The sequence below is a fragment of the Adiantum capillus-veneris genome, chromosome 28 (assembly GCF_014529385.1).
Source record: "Adiantum capillus-veneris isolate H3 chromosome 28, ASM1452938v2, whole genome shotgun sequence".
Classification (NCBI taxonomy): Eukaryota; Viridiplantae; Streptophyta; class Polypodiopsida; order Polypodiales; family Pteridaceae; genus Adiantum; species Adiantum capillus-veneris.
In genome coordinates, this window is record NC_140958.1 from 129,847,586 (window position 1) to 129,868,862 (window position 21,277).

Sequence of the window (21,277 nt, forward strand, 5' to 3'; positions counted from 1 at the left end):
CAGTGGTTCTAGATCAGAAGACTCAATGGGAAAAGTACATACCTTTGGTGGAATTTGCCTACGATAACACGATATACTCTTCGACGGGGAAGGCGCCATTTGAGATTCTTGAAGGTGCTACGAAGGTTCCACCCTTCCTAAGCACGAAAGATAAGATTTTTGAATCAGATGAATATACGCGAGACTTAGATACGGCTTTTGCCGAGGTTTGCGAGACTTTGCAGAAGTCTCAAGAACGACAGAAAAAGGCAGCGGATCGCTATCGTCGCGACTTGAAATTGAAGGAGGATGATTGGGTGCTCTTATGTTTTCAGAAGGTACGCCTGAGAAAGAAAAAGGGAAAGGAGAGGCTTTTTCCAAAGCTTAGTATGCGATACTACGGACCTTTTCAGATCACTGAAAAGATAAATGATGTCTCCTTCCGATTGAAACTGTCAGATGCTTGGAGGATTCACAATGCATTTCATGTGAGTCTCTTGAAACCTTTTAAAGGTGATGTGCCTGATGATGGGGAGCGTGATGAGCAACCCGAAGTGGAAGAAAACGAGGAGATCCTTGCTCCTGAACAGATTTTGGCACATAAGGAAACAAAGAATAAAGGTAAAGTCCGAAGGCGGTTCTTGGTTAAGTTCAAGAACTATCCTGCATTGGATGCGAAGTGGATGGAGGAGGAGGACCTAGCAGATACTCTTCAGATTGTGAAACTTTACCTTGATGCTTTTGGTTTAGCATAGTCTACTCCAAATGGAACCCAGAATTCAGTTTGGCCGGAGATCTGGTGCAGTGGAATGCACAAGAGGGGAGTCACTCCGCTCCTTTGTCAACAGATGTCTGATTTAGATACTAGAGTCACTGATGTCTCTTTGAGCTTCAGGGATATTGAAAGCTGACAATATTCTGCTGTATGACTTTATGAAATGGAATTCTTGATTATGATACTGATTTGTTCTTGACTTCTTTTAAGTGCAGGAACTGATAGACGAAATGACTGCAGCATTTTGGTCTGATTGATCTCGAATAGACATGGTTGCAATAGGGGTTAGTCAATTGGACATCGATGAGGTCTCGATTGGATCTAGATGCGATTGCTAACTACATTGCCAATAAATCATGATCTAAGATCCGAATGAATGATTGAATGTCCTGTGATGTGACTGTCGATTGGTACATGTGCTAGATGTGTGTTCCTAGTACGTAGGTACTAACAATCAGTGTCTACTAAGACGGTTTATGGCTTCTATCTGTTTTGCAGGCGTAATCGAGGGCGATTACAATGCTTTCAAGAGGGGGATATGTCACAAAGTGATGACGTGTCTGTTCGAGAGCATGCGGGAAACCCTAGCCTTGAATGATACTGAAAACCCTAATTCTGCAAACCCTAACCCTAAAACTTGCAAACCCTAAAATCTGCCAAAAACCCTAACCCTAACCCTAGCAGCAAGAACAGAATTCCGGTTAAAGCGCTGATGACGTGGCAGGATTTCCGGAAATTGCGGCGCTGAATTTTCAGCTTTTGGCGACGCAATTGAGCATGAGAGAGAGAGAGAGAGAGAGAGAGATTCCCTTGCTTTATTTAAAAAAAAAAACTCAAGTGAGTTTGTGAGAGAGAAAGAGAGTTTGCTTTATTTCTGAAGCTTTTGGGGCTCTGCTTTTGGCATCCCTTGTAAACAATAAGTAAGCGGTTTGGGCTCACTCTGCAGAGCATCTGGATGCAGAGTCTGAGAGTGAAACCCGCTCTCTTGTACTTTGAACATTGATTAATACATAAAGAAACACCGAAAGGGGCGCCAGTCTTTGGGGCCAATATCTCTAGGCATGGAACTCCGTTGGGCCAATGCAAATCTATTGTGATCTGTGAATTGTTTTGAAGTGGTTATTTGGTGCTACCGTGATTGATTCTTGACTTGGAGTGTCCAAGTCTGTTACAATGGCTTTGGACTATTGGAAGGATCCTCACGTTGATGAGATGTAATGCCAACAAAGTGGCATGTGGATGAGCGCCAGTTGTGAGAACATTGGCAACAATATTTGCAGGTTGTTTTAGCATCATATGCTTCTAGAACATTTAGCTGTGAAATGAAAATAGCTATGGAGACAGCTGGTGAGATCGGAACAGGGACAGCATCATGGTTACAGTTTGCCAATAATGGGGTTTCTGGTTCCTCTGGGGTATCAAGATGAGTTGCACTGGTTGCATGTTGGACTTCATTTATAGGAACAATAGCATCAGATGAGACAACCGCTTGGAAGACTGGGAGCAGGGCTGGAGTGCTCAAGCTGAAGGTGGGTTCTGGGAGACGGAAACCGTGAGACTGGCCATCATCTCCAAAAGCAGGGGTCATTTCCTTGGTGTGTTCTTCTCTTGCACTTGAAATTGAGAGGGTTGTACGCGCCAGATGTTCAAGACAAGATGGGCCAGCAGTTCCTTCCTCATGGGCAGATAAGTCCTCCAAGTGGGGAGACTCGGTGCCTTCTTGGGCTGGCCTGCAGTTGCAAGAAAAGGCAATATATCCTTGGCGCGCATGGACAAGAGTATGGGCTGGACAGAGACCAGCAATTGACTCCTTAACAGTTGTAGTAAATGCCTTGATGGGATTGACTGCTTTTTCTTTAGCAGGATCAGGTTGCTCAGCATGGAGGTTGCCATCCTCAGTATTGTCAGCCGCTTTGGTTGCCTTGACTGCAGCTTCAACATCGGCACATGGCCTGATCAGTGTGCATGCGAGGTCAAGATTTTCTCTGGAGTAATCTTGAGGCTTGTCCACTAATTGATTGGGCCCATCAAGTGTTGCCTGAGTTGATTGGACAGCGTCTTTGTAAGAAGCAGCATCAGGAGGCAAGTGTGTAATGAAGTCACTTGCAGGTGGTTGTTCAGCAACAGGGAGTGCGGCAGGTTCAAAATGCGTAGGGTCCGGGTCCATCAAAGGCTTGCAGGGTTTTAGGCATTGCGCTGACCAGAAAAGTTGTACGGCCTTCACAAGGGAGCAGATGAGAGCATCTGCAAGGAGAGATGATGCATCGTATTTGCGCTCAGAGTTGGCAAAGTAGGGGCTCACTGGATCATCAGGCGCATTCAGCATGTGATCTTTGAAGTCGGCTTCAAGGATTTCACCATCTGTGGCTCGCCAGGGAGGGAAAGAGGTTTCAGCATGAAAAGGCACAACATCAAAAGTCCGAGAAATGTCCAATGTATAAAGAGAAGGAGCTCGGCTGAAAACTTCCATCAAAAGTGGGAAACAATGTGCTGTGCTTAGTGAATCTTCATCTTGATCCACATCGTCAATCCTGCAGATTGCATTGAGTGCCCATGGGACATTAGAGACGGCTGGCTAATAGTTGGGATGATCAGGCCCAAGAAGTTAACGATGATACGGGAACCTTTTAGGCCATCGTCTGCAGCCAGGGATAATGTTTCTGCTGGCACAAATTTAGGGATCAAAGTGGATTCTTCAGCAGGTGCAGGGTGCTCGATTTCAAGATGTGGGTCATTAACATCGTCTGATGGAGTGGCTGCATCTCTGATTACATGCACAGCATCAGGAACAGCTTCATGCAGAAGCCAGAATTGAGAATCGACTGCTAAGAGGGGAAAACCAGCAGGATTTGGCTTGTTGCAGCAGCAAGTCAGACTCATTTCATCTTCTTCAATGGCTTCACATGCAGACATGCAGACTTCATATTGTGAAGTTTTCGTCCGAGTTACGACCAGTTGATATTGTGCTAATTCTTTCTATCTTTTGTGGTGCGTATGCCCTATCAAATACCTCATTTTTGTGCTAATTTTTCCGATTCAATGCTTCTTTTAGTGCTAGGCTTCATTATGGCTGAGTCTGCCCTTGATCTCTGGAGTCGTGACAGAAACTCAGTACGCTTAACTTTGTGTTGATGTATGCTCATGTGTGTGCGCGTGTGGTGTGTGTTGTGTTGGGGAGCATATGTTAGTACCTAGTTCTACACCAACTATTGGGCACTGGCGACGACGTTAGTGGGGATGTCGTAGTATTTAGTCAATACTATGCATGATGAAGTTGATGGTTATATTGTCTTGTGGGTGACTACCTGGGACTATACCTTGCACTTTCCTTCAAGGGTGAATCTGGGCTTATCCTGGATTCATCCAGGTATATTCTTCAATGGCTTCTTCAATATCAGGTTCTGCCTTGATTTCAGCAGCAGCAGGGTGGGCCGCATTTATTGTTGTAGCAAGTGTGGCAGCAAGTTTGACCCCATTTGTTTGATGTACAGGCTCCATCAGGGATTCGAGGAAGGTGTTGATAATTCTGTCCTCATCATGGGCTGCAGCAGGAATGGCTACGGCTGCATCAGGCGGCAAGAACTCGACCACAATGTCATTTGCAAGCTCTTGAAAATTACGTCCAATAAGAGGGGCAGCATCTTGGTGGGGAAGTGTATGGTCAAGCGTGCAGCAGGGATAATGAGCGTCGCCATCAGTAGAGAAGAATCCACCGACACAGCAGAGATTGATGTGCAGGGTTAGGCAGCGTGTCAGGTATCCCACAGTGCAGCCAGGATTTCCAGCGATGATACCATGTTTTTGTTGGATGCCAGGAGGGCGACCACTGTCGTGTGTGTTAAACATGGTGTGTGTTACACAGAGGAAGTGAGAGAAGGTAGAGAGAGAGACATATACATAGATAGGCGATAGGTTGTGATTAATCATTGAGTTACATCAGGGTTAATTTTATAAGGTTTGAAGTTTGGATATGAAGAGGTGTCCGTGCCTCTTCACTTCTGGCATTATTTTTTATTCCAACAGTTTCGCTGCGAAACCCTATTGAGGGCAGTGCATGGCTTGGTAAGGAAACACGCCAGAAAGCAGAAAACTGCAACTTTATGGCCTACGTGACGAACGTCAATTTGGGCATTTTGAAAACTGTGTTTCATTGTTTGCTCCGGATGAGGCAGGCAAGTACGCAACTACCACAAAGAGTGGCAGGTGCATTGATCGAAGACGATGAGGGTGGGGTTGAGGTACAATGAAGCATTTGAGCAGGCAAGCCTTAGCGGGGAGCTTTGTTACGAGGCCCTACACGAATTTCTCAATCTGCTATTATCAGATGGTGTGCAAAAAGTCTGGTTTGATGCACTTTGCATCTACCAACAAAACAATGAGGAGAAAGAATTGGATATTTGCTCTATATTGGGAGCCTACTATCGCATTGGCACTGAAACCGGCTTTCGGGCCCTCGATGCGGCACGAAGGCTTCCCAAGAGCTCACACTCTTTAGTGGTCCAAAGTTGCATGTGCTTGCTGTTCCATGCCGGTGGCACCAGCCCGCGTGAGCAAGAAGCTTCCGAAAGCTTTGCATTTTTAGTTGAAGGGAGGCTGGAGCCCCTCCAATGGGTTTTGCCAGTGAAAACCCTTTTTAAAAGGTATCGTCTTCGTGCCATCCATGTTTTCTTATGTGTAGCTGGTTGTGTCGTCGGCTTGTCGTTCATGTCTTGCTTTGTGTAGGTTGTCGTGACCTTGCTATCATTTTCTGTAGGTGTAGACTACCATTTTGAGCTATCATCTCATCCAAAAGTGAGTACTTAATATTTTTTGAGTGCAATGAAAGGGGGCAAGCATTAGCATTAGGTCTCCTTGGAGCAGTAGTCACATTAGGCCCGGCAGCAGTCGGGCTTGGACAAGCAGGTAGTCAGGATTCTCAGGGACAGTAGAGATCCCAGGTACAGAGATTTGCAGTGAGGCAACTAGCGGAGTCTCGAAAGGTACATAGGAGAAGACAGAAGACACAAAGGCTTCAGGTAGACCCCTGAGGAGGAGGGCATGCAGATTCTTGGGGCTGAGTTAGCCCCATTTGCTGTGGAGGAGGCAGTTGAGTCGCCCTCATAGGAGTTGGGACAGGTTGTGGCTTCGATTTAGTCCTCTGAGGCCCCTTCGATGGTTTCTCTTACGGCAGTTTCAGACTAGGTTGCAGATGCTATTTCTTCAGTAGTCAGCTTTTCCTCCCCCTCTCAGGTTCCTCTTTCTGCCCTGGGCCCATGGAGATATAGGTGACTCTTCTTCTGACCTGGAGATGCTTGCTTTCGAGTCTATGTCCTCTTTCTCCTCTTAGGCCAGGACCCCTTCAGGCGGATATGTTTTTTTTGGCAGAGGGCTCTTTTGGGATCCAATTTTTTGGGGTTAGGTCACTCAGCCGATGGTGCTTCATGATCATGCATGGGACAAGCATTCAATAATTAATGCTTTGTATGATCAGGTTATTGTAGAGGCAGAGAGGTTATTTGGTCCACAGACATATCTTCTTCTTCCTCTCAGTTTGATGACGCTATAGGCAGGCTTGTGTTGTCGGACAATCAGTCTTTTTGGTCCTTGCCTATGGTTTTCCACATGGAGGCGTACATGCAGGCTGTAGCCTCCCACTTCTCTCAGGATATGGGACATCACTAGAGCAGTTGTACAGTCTTACAGGTCGGTTTTACAGAGCTCTGTGATTGGATGATGGAGATGTTCAAGTCCCCGTGCCACGGGTTTTCAGTGATACAGATATTTTGAGATTGCAGCACAGTGTTTGGACTGAGATGTTCTTATTTAAAGGAGGACTTAGTGGATGCTCGTATGGGATATAGGATGCTTTTAGCTGACGGGTGGATTGTTGTCCGTTCTATACCTTTTACTCCTCATATTTTGAATGGACCCATACTTCTTTGATGTGGCTTGCTTCTTTTTTAGGTGTGTCTTGTATTGTTTTTTGATGTAGCTAGCACACATAAGCTTGAAGGTTTTCCTCATACTTTGAATCAGCCTTGTGCTCCCATGTGCCTTGAGTTCTTGCATTTTTGTGCTATCCTTTGAGGGTTTAGTTTGCAAAACCTTATTGAAAGAGGCATGTAGGGCTAGTTACTATTTTGTCAAGGGTGCAACATGATTGAGATGATGACAAAATCTAGACTTTACACTTCCACAATTTTACTTCTTCCTTGCCCGAATGTCTGCTATTTAGCACGAATGATGGTTCCTTTGAGAGAGAGAGAGAAAGAGAGTACCAACCAACCCTCTCAAGGATCCCCCACACCGTTGCCGATGTGGTAGTTGCTTTTGATTGCGTAAATGAAATGAGGACATACTTGAATGCAAACTCTATGGACTCGTATGGGAATGTCACCACTGAAACTCTTCAAAACGAAGGACCTTCGGAGATATTTGATGCATTGTTGGATCCCTCGATGAAGGGTTGCTGATGGCCACCAAGGGGTCGATTTGGGGCTGATTTTTGCTCTCGATGTGAAGGATGAAGGGTTGATAACGTAGATGATGATGGTCTCAATAATGGATAAAAATGAAAGCACTTGATGCGGGAGATTATTTGAATCTACTAACACTATCTTTCTTGTTGCAACTCCACTTTTCAATCTTTTTATTGCCAAAGATTTCTTGGGATCTGCTAACGCTATCTTCCTTGTTGCAGCTCGGTACTTCGACAACCCATAAGTGCCTCTTCTCAACCATTCACTCGTTGAAAAGTGGAGATGTTGTGCCATTGGATGATCCTTGCAATGTAGAGCAAAAATGTTGGGTTGATTTGTTGGTGATGGCATGTAAAATGCTAGGCTACCAGATGCAAAAACGTTAGGCTTTAGCTCTCAATGATCTAAATGCTCACTAATCTGCTCTTTTTATAGAGCAAAAATATTGCTTATGAACTTTTTAGGACTTAGATACAACCTTGGAAGACAGTTTAAAATAAATCATTTGTAATGATTTATTAATAAACTTATTCAAGAAAAGTTTTTGGGTGAAACCGTCACACATCTGCCCACCTGGAAATCAAATTGATGCAAGGAATGGCTTGTTGGATTTCTCTAACAACCTAAAACTACATGCATGTCATGCTAGATGCTTACTATAGTTTAACGATATCTGTCAAAACGCTTGCACAAACAATTAATGCAAGAGGATTCCAAAACTGGAAAACCTAATTTAATGGATTCATCTAGATATGAAGATTCTATAAATAGGCTCCACCAAAATCAAAGGTACTAATCCTCCTAGCATTCTAGACACCCTTATCTAGGAATAGGTACATAATCAACTCTCAAAGTCAATGAAGCATGTCCACAACACATTGAGCCATGTGCACGTGACATATTTGTTCTCTTTATTGGTTTTTTTAAATAGTCTTCCGTACTAGGTAAAAGAAAGAGCACAAGCAGAACTTTAATTAAGGAGGAACAAAAAGGGAAAATAAAGAATTTGATCTTGTCATTGAGCAAGAAGTGAAAATCATAAGGCCGAACAAAGAGTTTGAAAATAAAGATTTAGAGGAGGCAAAGGATTCAGTTGGTGAGAGCCATGAGAAAGAAGGAGATGTAAAGGATGTTATTCCAATATGTTTAAATAAACCACAGGGTTCAAAGTTCTTTGAGTATAACAATGAATTAAGGAATGATTCTACTTGTACCTTTGTGTTGCCGTGTTGTCATTGAGAGGGTAAGGGAGTTGGGACAAGGCCTCTCCTAGCTTTGCACTTATGATTTGGTAAACAATATTATATTGCTTATGCTTGAGGTTAATTGCATGATAAAATGAGATTATTCTTGGTTTGACATGATGATGAGTTGTTCATTGCTTAGTTGCTAGTCAAATGAGAACGGTATATGGATATTTTTTGTTCTAACCATGTAGACTTATTTTATGCTCTATTCATGTTAACTTTTTTGGGTTTTGTTTTATTCACTTTTTTGGGTTTTGTTTTATCCATGTGTACTATTTTGTATTTTGGAAAAAGTGTTTTGGTATGGGCTTGTACTTAGGGTTATCACTTATGCTTGTGATTGCACGATAAAATGGTGTTTCTTTTGGTTTGACATTGTGGTGCACTATTAGTTGTTTGATGATCTTGTTTTCTTGCTTTAACGTAATATCTCCATCATTATGCTTTAACTCAATGTGCATGCATTGTGATTACACGGTGATCTCATATATTTCTCTATGAATTACTCTTACAGAAACATCTCCATTTTCTCTCTTTTGCAATTTCTTGCTCGTACCGATTGACACATTCTCCAAAAGGTTTCCCCCATAAAGAGATACTTGGTACAATACAAGATTGTGTTCCTTGAGACCCCGTTGGTGCAATGAAGATGTTAGACTTCATAAACCAAAATTATGCCCTTAATTAACTTGCAAAAGCATTAAAATATCCCCGGCCTCAATCCCAAGACCTCAGACACCTTCAAAGGTGGAGAGAACTAGCAGGGAGTGAGGGAAGGAAAGAGGAAGAAGAAGTAACATACGAGAAAGAAATAGATTTGCATTCCGTAGCCAAGAGTTGTTGGTGTAGGCTCTCAACTTCTTAAGCCTGGAGAAGGAGATGGAGTTCTTGCACAACACACTATGAGAATGAGAGTGTGTGTGGGTGTGCGAGAGAGGCTATATGGTCAAGCTACCCCCCTCCTTGCTTGGGTCGATCCCCTCCATTAGGAAATTTCGGAGGTCATTTGGAGGGCCTTCTAAGAAAATGTATTTTTTGCACTCTCTCTCTAGAAAAAATGGCAAATAAAAGAGCTGGGTCTTTCATAGTAAAACTTCAAAAAGTGTACTTTAAGTATATTTCTTACTCTTCTGAACATTCGTTCGTAGTGATTGAGGGATAATCCTCTTTTCAGTTGCATTGAATGAACCTCGTCAATATGGAGGGAATGAGGCTAACATGGAGGGACGAATCCGCAGCCTCTATTCACTTTCCATTAAACCTGCACATTTGGCTAATGGCGCACTCCTCAAATGGCACAAATGTTACCCAAAAATGAGCCAAATATCACCTTTACATTGATTTGGACAATGAGTACCAACCATTGATTAAGCGCAGTAAAACAAACACACATATACCTCCCGCTTCCATAGACACGTTCAGAGCTCAAGGAGCTAAACACATAGATATCTGGACGAGAGGCTCTCTCTACCCTAAGAATCCAATAACTAATGCGTCTCCACTGTTTGTCAATCCTACAAGCTTATTGACCTTTGCTGGTGATGGAGAAAAGGGCCTTCTGGGTTATTGTAAATCACTTATAAGAGAAGCTGAAACTTACAAGAGCATTCTCCAAGCTCAACAATGTGAGATTGTTCGCCTTTCACATTTACATTCTACAGATCAGGTTACCATTTTGCAACATAAAACAGAGGTACAAGAACTGAAAGGAAAGGTGCGAAGTTGTCAAATGAAGGACACCATCTTGGGTGGTCGTATCCGAAAGAAGAAATTGCGCAATCTTGAAACATTGCAGGTTGTATCAGGAGGTCTCAAGAAAAGAATCCGAGCATTAAGGTGATGCTTCTTGGTTGGCTATATTGTCTTAGTTAAGTAATCTTTTTGTTTTTTCTTGTTATGCATTGTTTTCATGTGCCTAAATAGTGTTAGTGAAGCAAATTTTCTGTTATTTACTTATGCATTGTCTTCATGTAGAGATTCAATCTATCCTGACAAGGAAAACATTGACCCCAAAGCCAATATAGGAAAGAGATTGAAGCCACTTATAAGTAGAAGCCTGGCAGCAGATATAGTACATGACAAGAAGTTTAAGGTTCTACAAAGAAATGTAGTGGACCGCTTTATTTCAGAGAACTCAGTGCCTGCAAAAGAGATACAAGGCACACTTGATTCACTTGGTGTAAGCAAAAGAGGATATTCGGCTATCCAAAAGTCTGTCTCATCCATCTTTGTTAGGAAGGGTATAAAATCCAAACTTCTACCATCAGCCTCAAGTGTTTGGAAAGAGAGGCTTCAGCTTAACGAGGCACAGGGAGACTATCTTGGACAACCCTTTCATATTAAAGCAACTTACAGTGGCCATGGAGCGAACATGGCATATGATGAGTTCAACAATATTTTTATGGACCTGCGGATACTACAGAAGAGAATGGTGGAGTTTTACAACATCACATTTGAAGAGTCACATGGGCTATTACATTTTGTGTTAAAACTGGATGAGTGTGAGCTTGTTAAAGAGAAAAAGCTAGAGCGTGTTACTATTACTTTAATGAATAGAGCCCTCTCAAAGTGTCCCAGTGATGATCCTTTATATTTTAGTGTTCAATCAGAATCTAACATATGGTGGCTTGGTGCGTTTGAGGTAAGCGATATTCTCAAGTAAGCTCAAATGTTCAGATCTACTTAAGTCTCATTTATTTTGTGTTGCAGGTAAAGAAAGAAGATCATGAGATTCTATATTGGGTGTTCCATCGAACTAATATTCCGGAGGTGATTGATCGATAGACTAACCAGGGAGAGATACTACGTCTAGATGGAAGGGGAGACTTTCAAGTTCAGTGGCATCTTGCAGGTGACCTTAAAACATTAAAGTGCATGTATAATTGTGGAATGGGTGCAATGGCAAAGTCACCGTGTTTGTTCTGCATGGAGCCTGCAAAGGTCATGGACCCAAAGTGGTGGAGAAAAGCTCCAACACGTCACATTGAGGATCCGCTTTTCGACCTGTTTTGAAAATACCACTTGTGAATGTCCACATTTGTACAATGCATACCCTTTGTAGAATTGTGGAGAAATTGGTCTACTTATACATCGGGTTTGCTTGGAAGATTAAGAACTTCGCAGAACGACAAGTAGCCCTACAGTGCTTAGAAATGGTACTGTCGGATATGGGGCTTCATGGTAGCAATGTGAAAATCCAGCGGGATGAAAAGAGATCAACTGCTGAGAAGGATGTCCCATGCAAACCATCCATCGGTGGGGTGAAGGCACGGAGGTTTTTATCTAAGCCCCAAGGTACAAGAGATCCAAAGCTAACAAAACATGGAAAAATATATAACACATCTTATGTTAGCAAGGTAGAGTATCAGAGCTGGAAAAAGCTACATATTGCAGTCAAAGACCACGAACCAACTACTCGTAACGCGAAGGCTGAGGTTTGGTGATCAATAGACATCCTATTTTTGATGTGCGACAAAGATGACTGGTCACAAGGTGATATGAACAAGTTCAAGGAAAATCTCAACCTTCTGAAAAAATCATTCAAGACAGCATGGACAGACACCCAGATTAATCACTACATGGTATTATAATGTATTTCTTTCTCTCTTATGTGAAAATATGTGACTGTAAAACATTCTAACTAATCTGTTTTCATATCCAGCACATCATCTTCAATCATTTTCCATATTTTATACAGAAGTATGGGAACCCGGCAATATGGAATACCCAAGGGATGGAAAAGTCTCATTACATGGCGAGAAATGCTTATTTCAGGCACACACGACATGGTGGCTCTCGAATCAAGGCTAACAGTTTGAGAGAACTATTTGAATGGTTCTATCGTAGAATCATTCATCGAATGCAGGCAAAAGAAGTCTTGGCAAATTCAGCAACAGCACAAGCCATCAGACATTTACAACAACAAAAAGCTAAAAGATCAATGGCATACAACAACTCCGGAGCTCGTGAAAGTCAACGAAGGTGGAGAGAGACAATGGTGTATGTGAATCACAAGTGGAGAAAGATACTCTGAGTGGATGACATTGTACAAAATTTATGTAATACATGATCTTATACAATTGCTACTTGAAGTGTATCAAGATTTTGCAGGTTCAATTTTGTTTTTTGGCACGTCACCCTTGTAACGAATCATGAGATGTTTGCCATACTCTAAAAGTTCATCTGGGTTTTGTCTACCAAGAGCTAGTGCCATTGCTGTGTAGGTGTAGTAATACGCTGCCCGACCACCTGTATAGCCTGGGCAGTAACCAAAACAATCTCTAGCAAACACTTTGTCCACAAGAATGACTTTATCTGCACTTTTGGGCAGCACCGGTCCACCCAAGAAGCGTGATAGTGTCTTGAATGTGTAAGTTGCTATTGAACCCTCTTGTGACATGGAATTGTGAAAAACTACTATCGGTGACTCGCAAAGCTTTGAAAGGTACTGTGCTAGGGCCTCATCCCTTCCTCGATACTCTCTTGTCCGGCGCCGAAGGAAGTCATCCTTGTCAGCAATCCAAGAATGCACATACAATGTCAGAAATGACACAAAGAGAGAGAGAGAGAGAGAGAGAGAGAGAGAGAGAGAGAGAGAGAGAGAGAGAGAGAGAGAGAGAGAGAGAGAGAGAGAGAGAGAGAGAGAGAGTTACCATGAAGCTCTCATCCTGCAGAAAGAGGTTTTCTTGCCACAGGTTTACAGATGTAGTTGACCCCTGACCTGAATGGTTAAACCAATCCTCCACTTCTTTGTTACTTTTCGATGGCCTTAGGCTTTGTCTTATTGCTTGGAAGGTGGCTTCATCAGGTAGTGTCTCCTTGTATTTTTCAGCTTTCTCAAAGCATCTTCGAAGGCATTCCATTGGATTACTGGATGTTTCCATTGCCTCATCATCACTACTATCCTCTGAAACAAATCCACTCCTCTCCTCTTGGACTCTGGAAATAATAGCCAGGGAGAAATCCTCCCTTAAATAAAACACACTTTGCACATCATGTAAGAAGATATAGGTCCTGTCTCCAATCCTGAAGTCACGCACAACAGGCAACATCATCTGAGCATGCTTCTCAGTGAAGTTACTGACATCCAATGGAAGTTTGATTTCTGTGGTTTTCACAGAGAGCATCTTACTTCTTTGTACTTCAATTGCCTCAACCTCAAGGTCGACTGTGTCTTCAACCTCCTCGACTTCTTGCATATGAGTTGTCTCCTCGCATTCCTCATCTGGTGCTGCATCCTGCTCCTCTAACACCTCATCAGGATTCTGCATGAGGAATCCAAACAGGTTGTTCAGGTAAATCATAAAGCCAAAGGCTTCCTGAATGAGTTTGCATTCTTTTTGATGCAAAGGGCAGGCTGAATGTCGGCAAGAGGATGGTAATTCCCTATACTTCTTCACTCCCTGTCCCTTTCCACCACAGTCATTTAAATGCACAAGAGTCATAGTAGGCAGAACAACCCTTCCTACCTGCACCATCACTTCAAACTTATCTCTGTAGGACTGCAAGAAATTACTGTGCTGAGCTAACAGGTCTTCAATGTCAAACTTTGGATTAAACATAGAATGAACTAGATCATACTTGTCCCCAGCACCACAAGATGCTGCAAAATCAAACAGCCTCTCATCAGTTGCAGCTGGGTCTTCCAGAGAAGACACATCCTCTTTGTCTTTACATTTAGTTGCACAGGGACTTCCTTCTAGCACATCTGTATCATCTGAGAAGTCTATATTCCTCTTTCTTGTATTTCTCTCCAGAAGTACTGTAGAGGGCACCACAGCCTTGTAGGGTGAGGGATCCTCTTGCCTTGGTGACCTCTCTGATTGATTTTCACCAATTGACTTTTCTTCAGATATGTCCTGACAAAAGTCAACAGTTCTTTTGGCAGATACATTAAGCAACTGAGCCTGCAAGGGTTGAAATCCTGGCACAAGCTCTGGATCAGGTTTCAGCCTCTTCTGCCTACTAGACCTTAATCCTATTCATCAGGAAACATGACAAGTCAAAACCATCAGGAAACATGACAACTCTGCCAAAACCAAACCATCATGATCTCTCTCTCTCTCTCTCTCTCTCTCTCTCTCCTGATAGATATACATATATATATATATATATATATATATATATATATATATATATATATATATATATCTGTCTCTCACCAAAGCACAAACAAAAACACACCTAGTCTCTCTCTCTCTCTCTCTCTCTCTCTCTCTCTCTCTCTCTCTCTCTCTCCAAAGAACACTACAAAAATACACACAGCCTCTCTCTCTCTCTCTCTCTCTCTCTCTCTCTCTCTCTCTCTCTCTTTGTATTTTTCTATTTGACTAAAGGCACGCAAGGAAGGAAAAGTGCGTTTTGCAACTCTCTCCGCGCGCCTTAAGTACAACTGAGAGAGAGTCATAACAATACTATAGGCGCGCGGAGAGAGCTGGAGCCAATATTTGGTTGGCTATGCGCGCCGTTAGTAACGTGTACAGAGAGGGTAGGGAAAGAGACAATGTATATATATCTGTGTGTGTGTCTGTGTGTATGTGTGTCTGTGTCTCTGTCTATGGAAGTATGGGTATTGAGGTGTGTGTGTTGAACAACAGTCTGGGTTTTTCTTTGTTTAGACAAACACAAACACATACACACACACACACACACACACACACACACAATTTGTACCAACTGTTGGAAATACAGAGAGAAAGAGTGAGAGATCACCTTTTGTTGGTGGGGTTTGCAGGAACTCCAAGGGAGGTGTCTCCTCCATTGCTTTTTTGTGTGTCAAACTGACTCTGTCTCTCTCCCTCCCTCTCTCTCTCTCTCTCAGAGTAAGGAGTCCCTCTCTCTATCTCTCTCTCAATTTGTGTCTCTCCCTCTCTCTATCTCTCTCACAATCTGATCTCTCTTTCTCTCTCTCTCTGTCTCTCTAAGACTCTCTCTCTTTCTCTGGCTCTCTCTCTCTCTCTCTATTGTTCTCTCTCTTTCTCTCTCTCAAATTCACACTTATAACGGATACACACGGCGGCGCCCCACGTGTCACTATAAATTAGAGTATATTTGCATGCTGTCACACGTGTGGTCATTATTGAGACCGTATACTTTTGTACGTCATATAAAGAGGTCAAGAGAGAGAGAAAAACCACACCTTGTGAAAGAGAGAGAGAGAGAGAGAGAGAGAGAGAGAGAGAGAGAGAGAGAGAGAGAGAGAGAGAGAGAGTGCAAGAGCCGTCGTCTGCGTCTTCGACAGCAAGCCGACCCATCGACATAACGAAGGTCTGCCTCTCCCTCTGCCTTTGCCTCTATCTCTCTATCTCTGTTTCTGTCACAGTACCAAGCACAGTCTTAGCAAAAAACCCACACAAACAGTCTCTCACACACACACACACACACACACATGCAGACACACACATACACACCCACACACACACACTCACAAACACACACACACACACATCTTTAAAATACAAACACACACACCCACACACACTCACAAACACACAGACACACATCTTTAAAATACAAAAACACACACACACACACACACACACACACACACACACACAAACAGACACACACATAGACACACACACACACATACTCTCTCTCTCTCTCTCTATACCAAAGGCGCGCGTAGAGAGGCATACCCGTAGTGCATGTCTCTATGCGCACTGTTAGTACTGTGCATTGACCAGAGAGAGAGAGAGAGAGAGAGAGAGAGAGAGAGAGAGAGAGAGAGAGAGAGAGAGAGAGAGAGTATGTGTGTATTATTTTACCCTATACTAACGGCGCGCGGAGGTGTTTGTTGAGGTAAAAACGTGCTCCGCGCGCGCCTTTAGTAATGCGCACTCTCTCTCTCTCTCCCTCTCTCTCTCTCTCTATTTAAATATGCTAAGCTATAGAGAGAGAGAGAGAGAGAGAGAGAGAGAGAGAGAGAGAGAGAGAGAGAGAGAGAGTCATAGAAAGAGAGAAGGGGATTGAGACTCTTCTTTTGGTGTACAGTGAGATGGCTAGAACAAAATCCACTGCAAGGAAGGCAGGCAAGGGACCAGGATTAGCATCTAAAGCAAGTAGCAGATCTGCAACCCCAAAGAAAAGACCTGGAAAACCAAATAAAATTCTGAAAGGGCCAAGGATGAAGAAGCTGCAAACCTGCATGGGACTTTTCAGAGAAATCAGAAAGGCACAGAAATGTGTAGATTTATGCATATCAAAGCTGCCCTTCCAGAGGATGGTGAGGTCCATATGTGATGAAGATACCTGGGGCACCAAAAGGTGGAAGGTGGTGGCATTAATGGCTCTACAGGAAGCAGCAGAGGACTTCCTACTGGAGTACTTCAGTGACATGACCATTGTTGCAGCCCATGCCCACAGGGTTACTATAATGGACAAAGATAGTGAGACACTGAAAAGAAGAAGGTGGAGGTATGACAAACTGCTGGTCTCCAATGTCTGCAAGGATAAGAAAATGAGGGAAATTTTGTTATACCCCCCGGAGCTAGTGCCACAACTCACAGTTGTAGATGTCACACATGATGTGAATACAAGGGCAAGGGCAGAGACTATTGCTCGCCAAACAGAGGACATGAGGGAAGCAGAGCTTAAGGAGAAAGCAAAAGTAGCAGTGGAGTCCCAGAGGCAAACAGAGTGCAATGTGACCCTGTCTATAGAGGCAAGCAATCAAGAAACTCTACTTTCAATGAAGAATGGTTTGCTTGCAGAGATACCATTTGTAGATGGAGCCAGAAAGCTAGCTCTGGAAAAAGTGGACATTAATTTATTGCAGAATCCAGATGCTCAGATTTTAGACACAATTATCTATGCTTGTCTTAAGTAAGTGTTACTATCTTGCTAGCTTTGAAAACTCAGATAATAGGTTTGCTAACTCAGGTAGAGTCTCTGCAGCCTGATCAAAAGTCAACTCCCACTGCACACTCACACAGAGGTGTTTCTCCTTGATCCACAAATGTCAGTAATTATTAAGCAAAAGAACAGTCCATCTGGGACCTTTGAGAGTTGGTTTCTCCACTGTGCTATGCTGGAAGTTACTGTGATCATCTTTCCATATGAGAACAACCATCACTGGAGTCTCATATGCCTTGATGTTGACCAACCAGCAGTGTGGGTGTTCAATTCAATAAAAGGAACCCACCCTGAAATTAGGTTGTAAGTGTTTTGTATCAGAAAGTGTTTCTTATAGATATCCATGTAAATTTGAAGCCTCATGCTAACATCTTGACATTGCTTTGTGCAGTTGTATAAAGAGGTTGTTGCTTGCCTATGGCAAGCTATGTGGAAGGTATGAACTATACAAGGCCCCAATCAAAGAAGTACCTGTCCCAAATCAAACCGATGGGAATTCTTGCGGCTGGAGATGTCTTCTCCATGCAGAATATGTCCTGCAAAGCTACTTTGCATTAAAACCTTTCATGACTAAGGTACCAATTTGGCAATGCATTCAGTTAGTTTTGGTTTAGTCTATAAAAGAATTCTCACCATGTGGTCTTTCAATTTTGCAGAGTGCTTTAAAAAACTACACATATGATTATTTGCAAAGATACCGGGTAAGTTTAATACAACACCTGCTTACTATGTCTAGCCCTAGAGAGCTTGAAGATAGCGGCTTGGATGAGCGCACTATTGATCTTACAAAACATGACGTGCCACCACGACAAACCCCTACATCCGATACAGTGGAATCACAACGGGCCGAGGGGGTCATATCAGCAGAAGATGAAAGAGCCGAGGATGAGGAAAGGTCAAATGAGCATATGGAAGGTGCTAAGGTACAACCGGAGGAGACAATGAAAGAGCCAAGTCAGCTAGTGGAGGAGCCAAAAGAGCCTATGGCTGAAAACCAAGATGAGGAAAGCAGGCCTATAGATGAGCAAAAGGATATGGATGAGGAAAGCAGGCCTAGGGATGAGCAAAATGATATGGATCAGGCAAGGATGTATGAGGCAAGCCGATCAACCGAGGGAGACGAAAAGACCTTGGAAGAAACCTTGAATGAGGCAGAAAGAGCCATGGGGGAGACCCCTGATGAAGATGTGAATGATGACTATGAATATAAAGCGGAGGAGAGCAACAACGACATGAACACTACAGAGACCCAGTATGGACCCTTGCTACCTGTAGATACGGTTGTTCCGGTAATGTCTATTCAAGTATGGCAAAATATGTTCAGCTTCTAACTACTTATATGTACTTGTCAACTTTTACAGAGGTTGATTATCTTGGACGTCAATGGATTGCTGCTGATGCGGGTGCCTCTCGGTGACAGAGGACCCTTTGAGGATTTGCAAACGTTTCGGATGGGAACTTGTCGAGTCGTGGTTCGTCCAGGAACCAAGGAATTTATTCAGTTTCTTCTTCCGCGCTTCAAAGTTGCCATATGGTCTTCAATGCAAAGGCAAAAATTGTCGCCACTAGTTGCAATAGTTTGCAGTCTATGCCAAGCTCACACGTCAGATTTTGCCTTTTTGTATGATCAAAGAAAATGCGTTACCGTTGAGGGCCACTACCACCCTAAAAAACCAGGCTTACCTCTTTTGTACAAACCGTTTAGCCAAATCGGTGTACCCTTTGATGCAACTAATACACTACTAATTGATGATACTCCTGAAAAGGGAGAACTAAATCCGCCGGGAACAACTGTCTCACCACCTTCTTTCGAGGGGCATTCCTTCGATTTTTACCTTGAAGACATTCTGATTCCATACTTACAAAAATTGTATCTCAGTCCATTGTTCACGGACGAGTTTGTACTTTCTAATGAATTAAGATGATTCTTCTATCATGTCTTTGTTTTGTCTAACATATATATATATATATATATAGAGAGAGAGAGAGAGAGAGAGAGGGAGAGAGAGAGAGATTTGACGTGGTAAAGAAATGTATTTCAAGCACACTTTTTCACAGGGCACAATTGAAAAATGAGATCAATAAACTTCATGTCTTGAAAGTCATTTGTATACACTTGGGTTCACAAGAATATCTGTTACATTGACACTACTTCAACCCGACCATCCAACTCTTTGCACAAAATATCTTTTTCCCTTCGCCGCATCACCTTACGGCCAGCTAGGAAAAAGGAAAAATCTGATAGGTCCTTGTCCATTGACTCTTCAATGATGTCATTTTGCAAATGCTGAAGACTGCATAGCTCCCTTATTGTAACCACCAATAATAGGCCATGCTCTTTATCAATCACTTCCACATCCACATCCACATCCACAGTAGGATTATCTTCCAAACCTGCAGAAACCTGGTCCATAGGAATGTACTTACCGTTTAGCATTTGTGATCGCATATACCAAAATGAGAGTAACAGTGATTGGCTTGCAATCATGTACTTGACAACTAGAGTATCAAGCGCGACCTCGCACCGTAAACCAATCTCTTCCTTTGCATACCATCCTTTGTCAAGAAGTTTGTCACAGGATGACTGCTGAAATGACTTGCACATGAACATAGTTTTTGTAACTCGGATGTTGTAGCTATGAAACAGCTCTATGAAGAGTGCAACAGGACAAAAGTTTGCAATTCTAACCAGTTTGGTAGGAATAGAGCTACGTAGAGACCTTTGTATATCCTTGTAGAGCTTACTTCGCATTGCCTCCACCATTGTTTCCTCGGGAACTGGCCAGTCCACAGTGTTCCAATCGGTTGGTAGAGGCACTTTCACCAACATGCCATTCTTATTCCCTGAGCTGAGTTGGTAAAAGTGGTCATAAAAAAAGATTCCCTCATCAGCCAGTCTTTTGCTGCTCCTCTCTGAGTACTGTAGAGAACCAATGTGGGCATGAACAACATGGAAGAGGCCTATTATGCACTCCACAGGTTCCCATTGCTCATAAGAAGAGGGATAAACATCTGCAATATATATAAGAAGAGTTAAACTAAGAGTATCAATAAGTACAAATGACAAATCTAATGTAATTGAGCTGTGAAGAATGGAGACATTACTCATAACAAGCGGGAGAAACATTGCAAAATATATAAGAAAAGTTATAATGAGAGTATCAGTAAGTTCACATGTCAAGAGTACTTACAATTGCAACGTGGTTAATGTATATCTGATACATTTCCACCGTTTGCTATCACCTCTGGATGGGTAAACACATGCTGAACAAGAACTTCCTTTACAGATCTTTTGCCGATTTCAACTTTGAAATCCAACACCCTGGCCTTCCATGCTGAGCGGTAAACGTTGATACCACTAGACCTCTTGGGTCTTCTTGGTTGCATGAGGACCCATGAACCTTTGTTTATCCTTTGTCCAACCCATTGGTTCTCTGCACTTATTGAAGCTGGTATTGTAATTGAGGATATGCTACTACTTGGCCTTCTAGGCAAAGTGCAGTTGTTGGTTGTTGGTGTGAGAGACAGTAAACACCTGGAGGCTCTTGGGCGAGAAGACGTGGACGCCATAGCTCTCGGAGAAAAGCTTTAGTGGAGGGAGATTCACTTTGAAAGCATTCTAATGGAGGGAAAGTGTTTTAGAATTCCAATATCTTGTGCGGGCTTAATGGTCACCCTCCAGTACGTTAATGACCATAAGAGAATATCAGAAGTGGGACCACATGCAAGCACCTAAAAGCTCGGTAAAAGGAAGGAAATTACTATGCTACAATCCTAGTTTCGTGAAAGTTTTATGCTATTTTTCTATTTTTTGAGTCTTTCCACGTACTTTCCTACGTAACGTAGCCTTCATGCTCATTGGACGCGCTCTATTTTTCTCTCTCTTCATATGGCCCTCCAAATGACCTCTGAAATTTCCTAATGTGCTAGCTCTAGCTTGAATATGATTGGACCTTCTCAAGCAT

At 42.8% G+C, this 21,277-nt stretch overlaps 1 protein-coding gene across 1 annotated transcript; it reads right to left on the reverse strand.

Moving 5' to 3' along the window:
* Positions 1–1,902: 1,902 nt before the first annotated feature.
* On the reverse strand, positions 1,903–3,768 carry LOC147421308 (uncharacterized). Its single transcript, XM_086504466.1, has one exon. The coding sequence runs from the start codon at positions 3,222–3,224 to the stop codon at positions 1,923–1,925; it is 1,302 nt and encodes a 433-aa protein (XP_086360592.1). The 5' UTR covers positions 3,225–3,768; the 3' UTR covers positions 1,903–1,922.
* Positions 3,769–21,277: the final 17,509 nt, after the last annotated feature.

Bases quoted from the DNA above. Each gene is read 5' to 3' on its own strand.
- LOC147421308 (XM_086504466.1), bottom strand. From the start codon at position 3,224: ATGGAAGTTTTCAGCCGAGCTCCTTCTCTTTATACATTGGACATTTCT.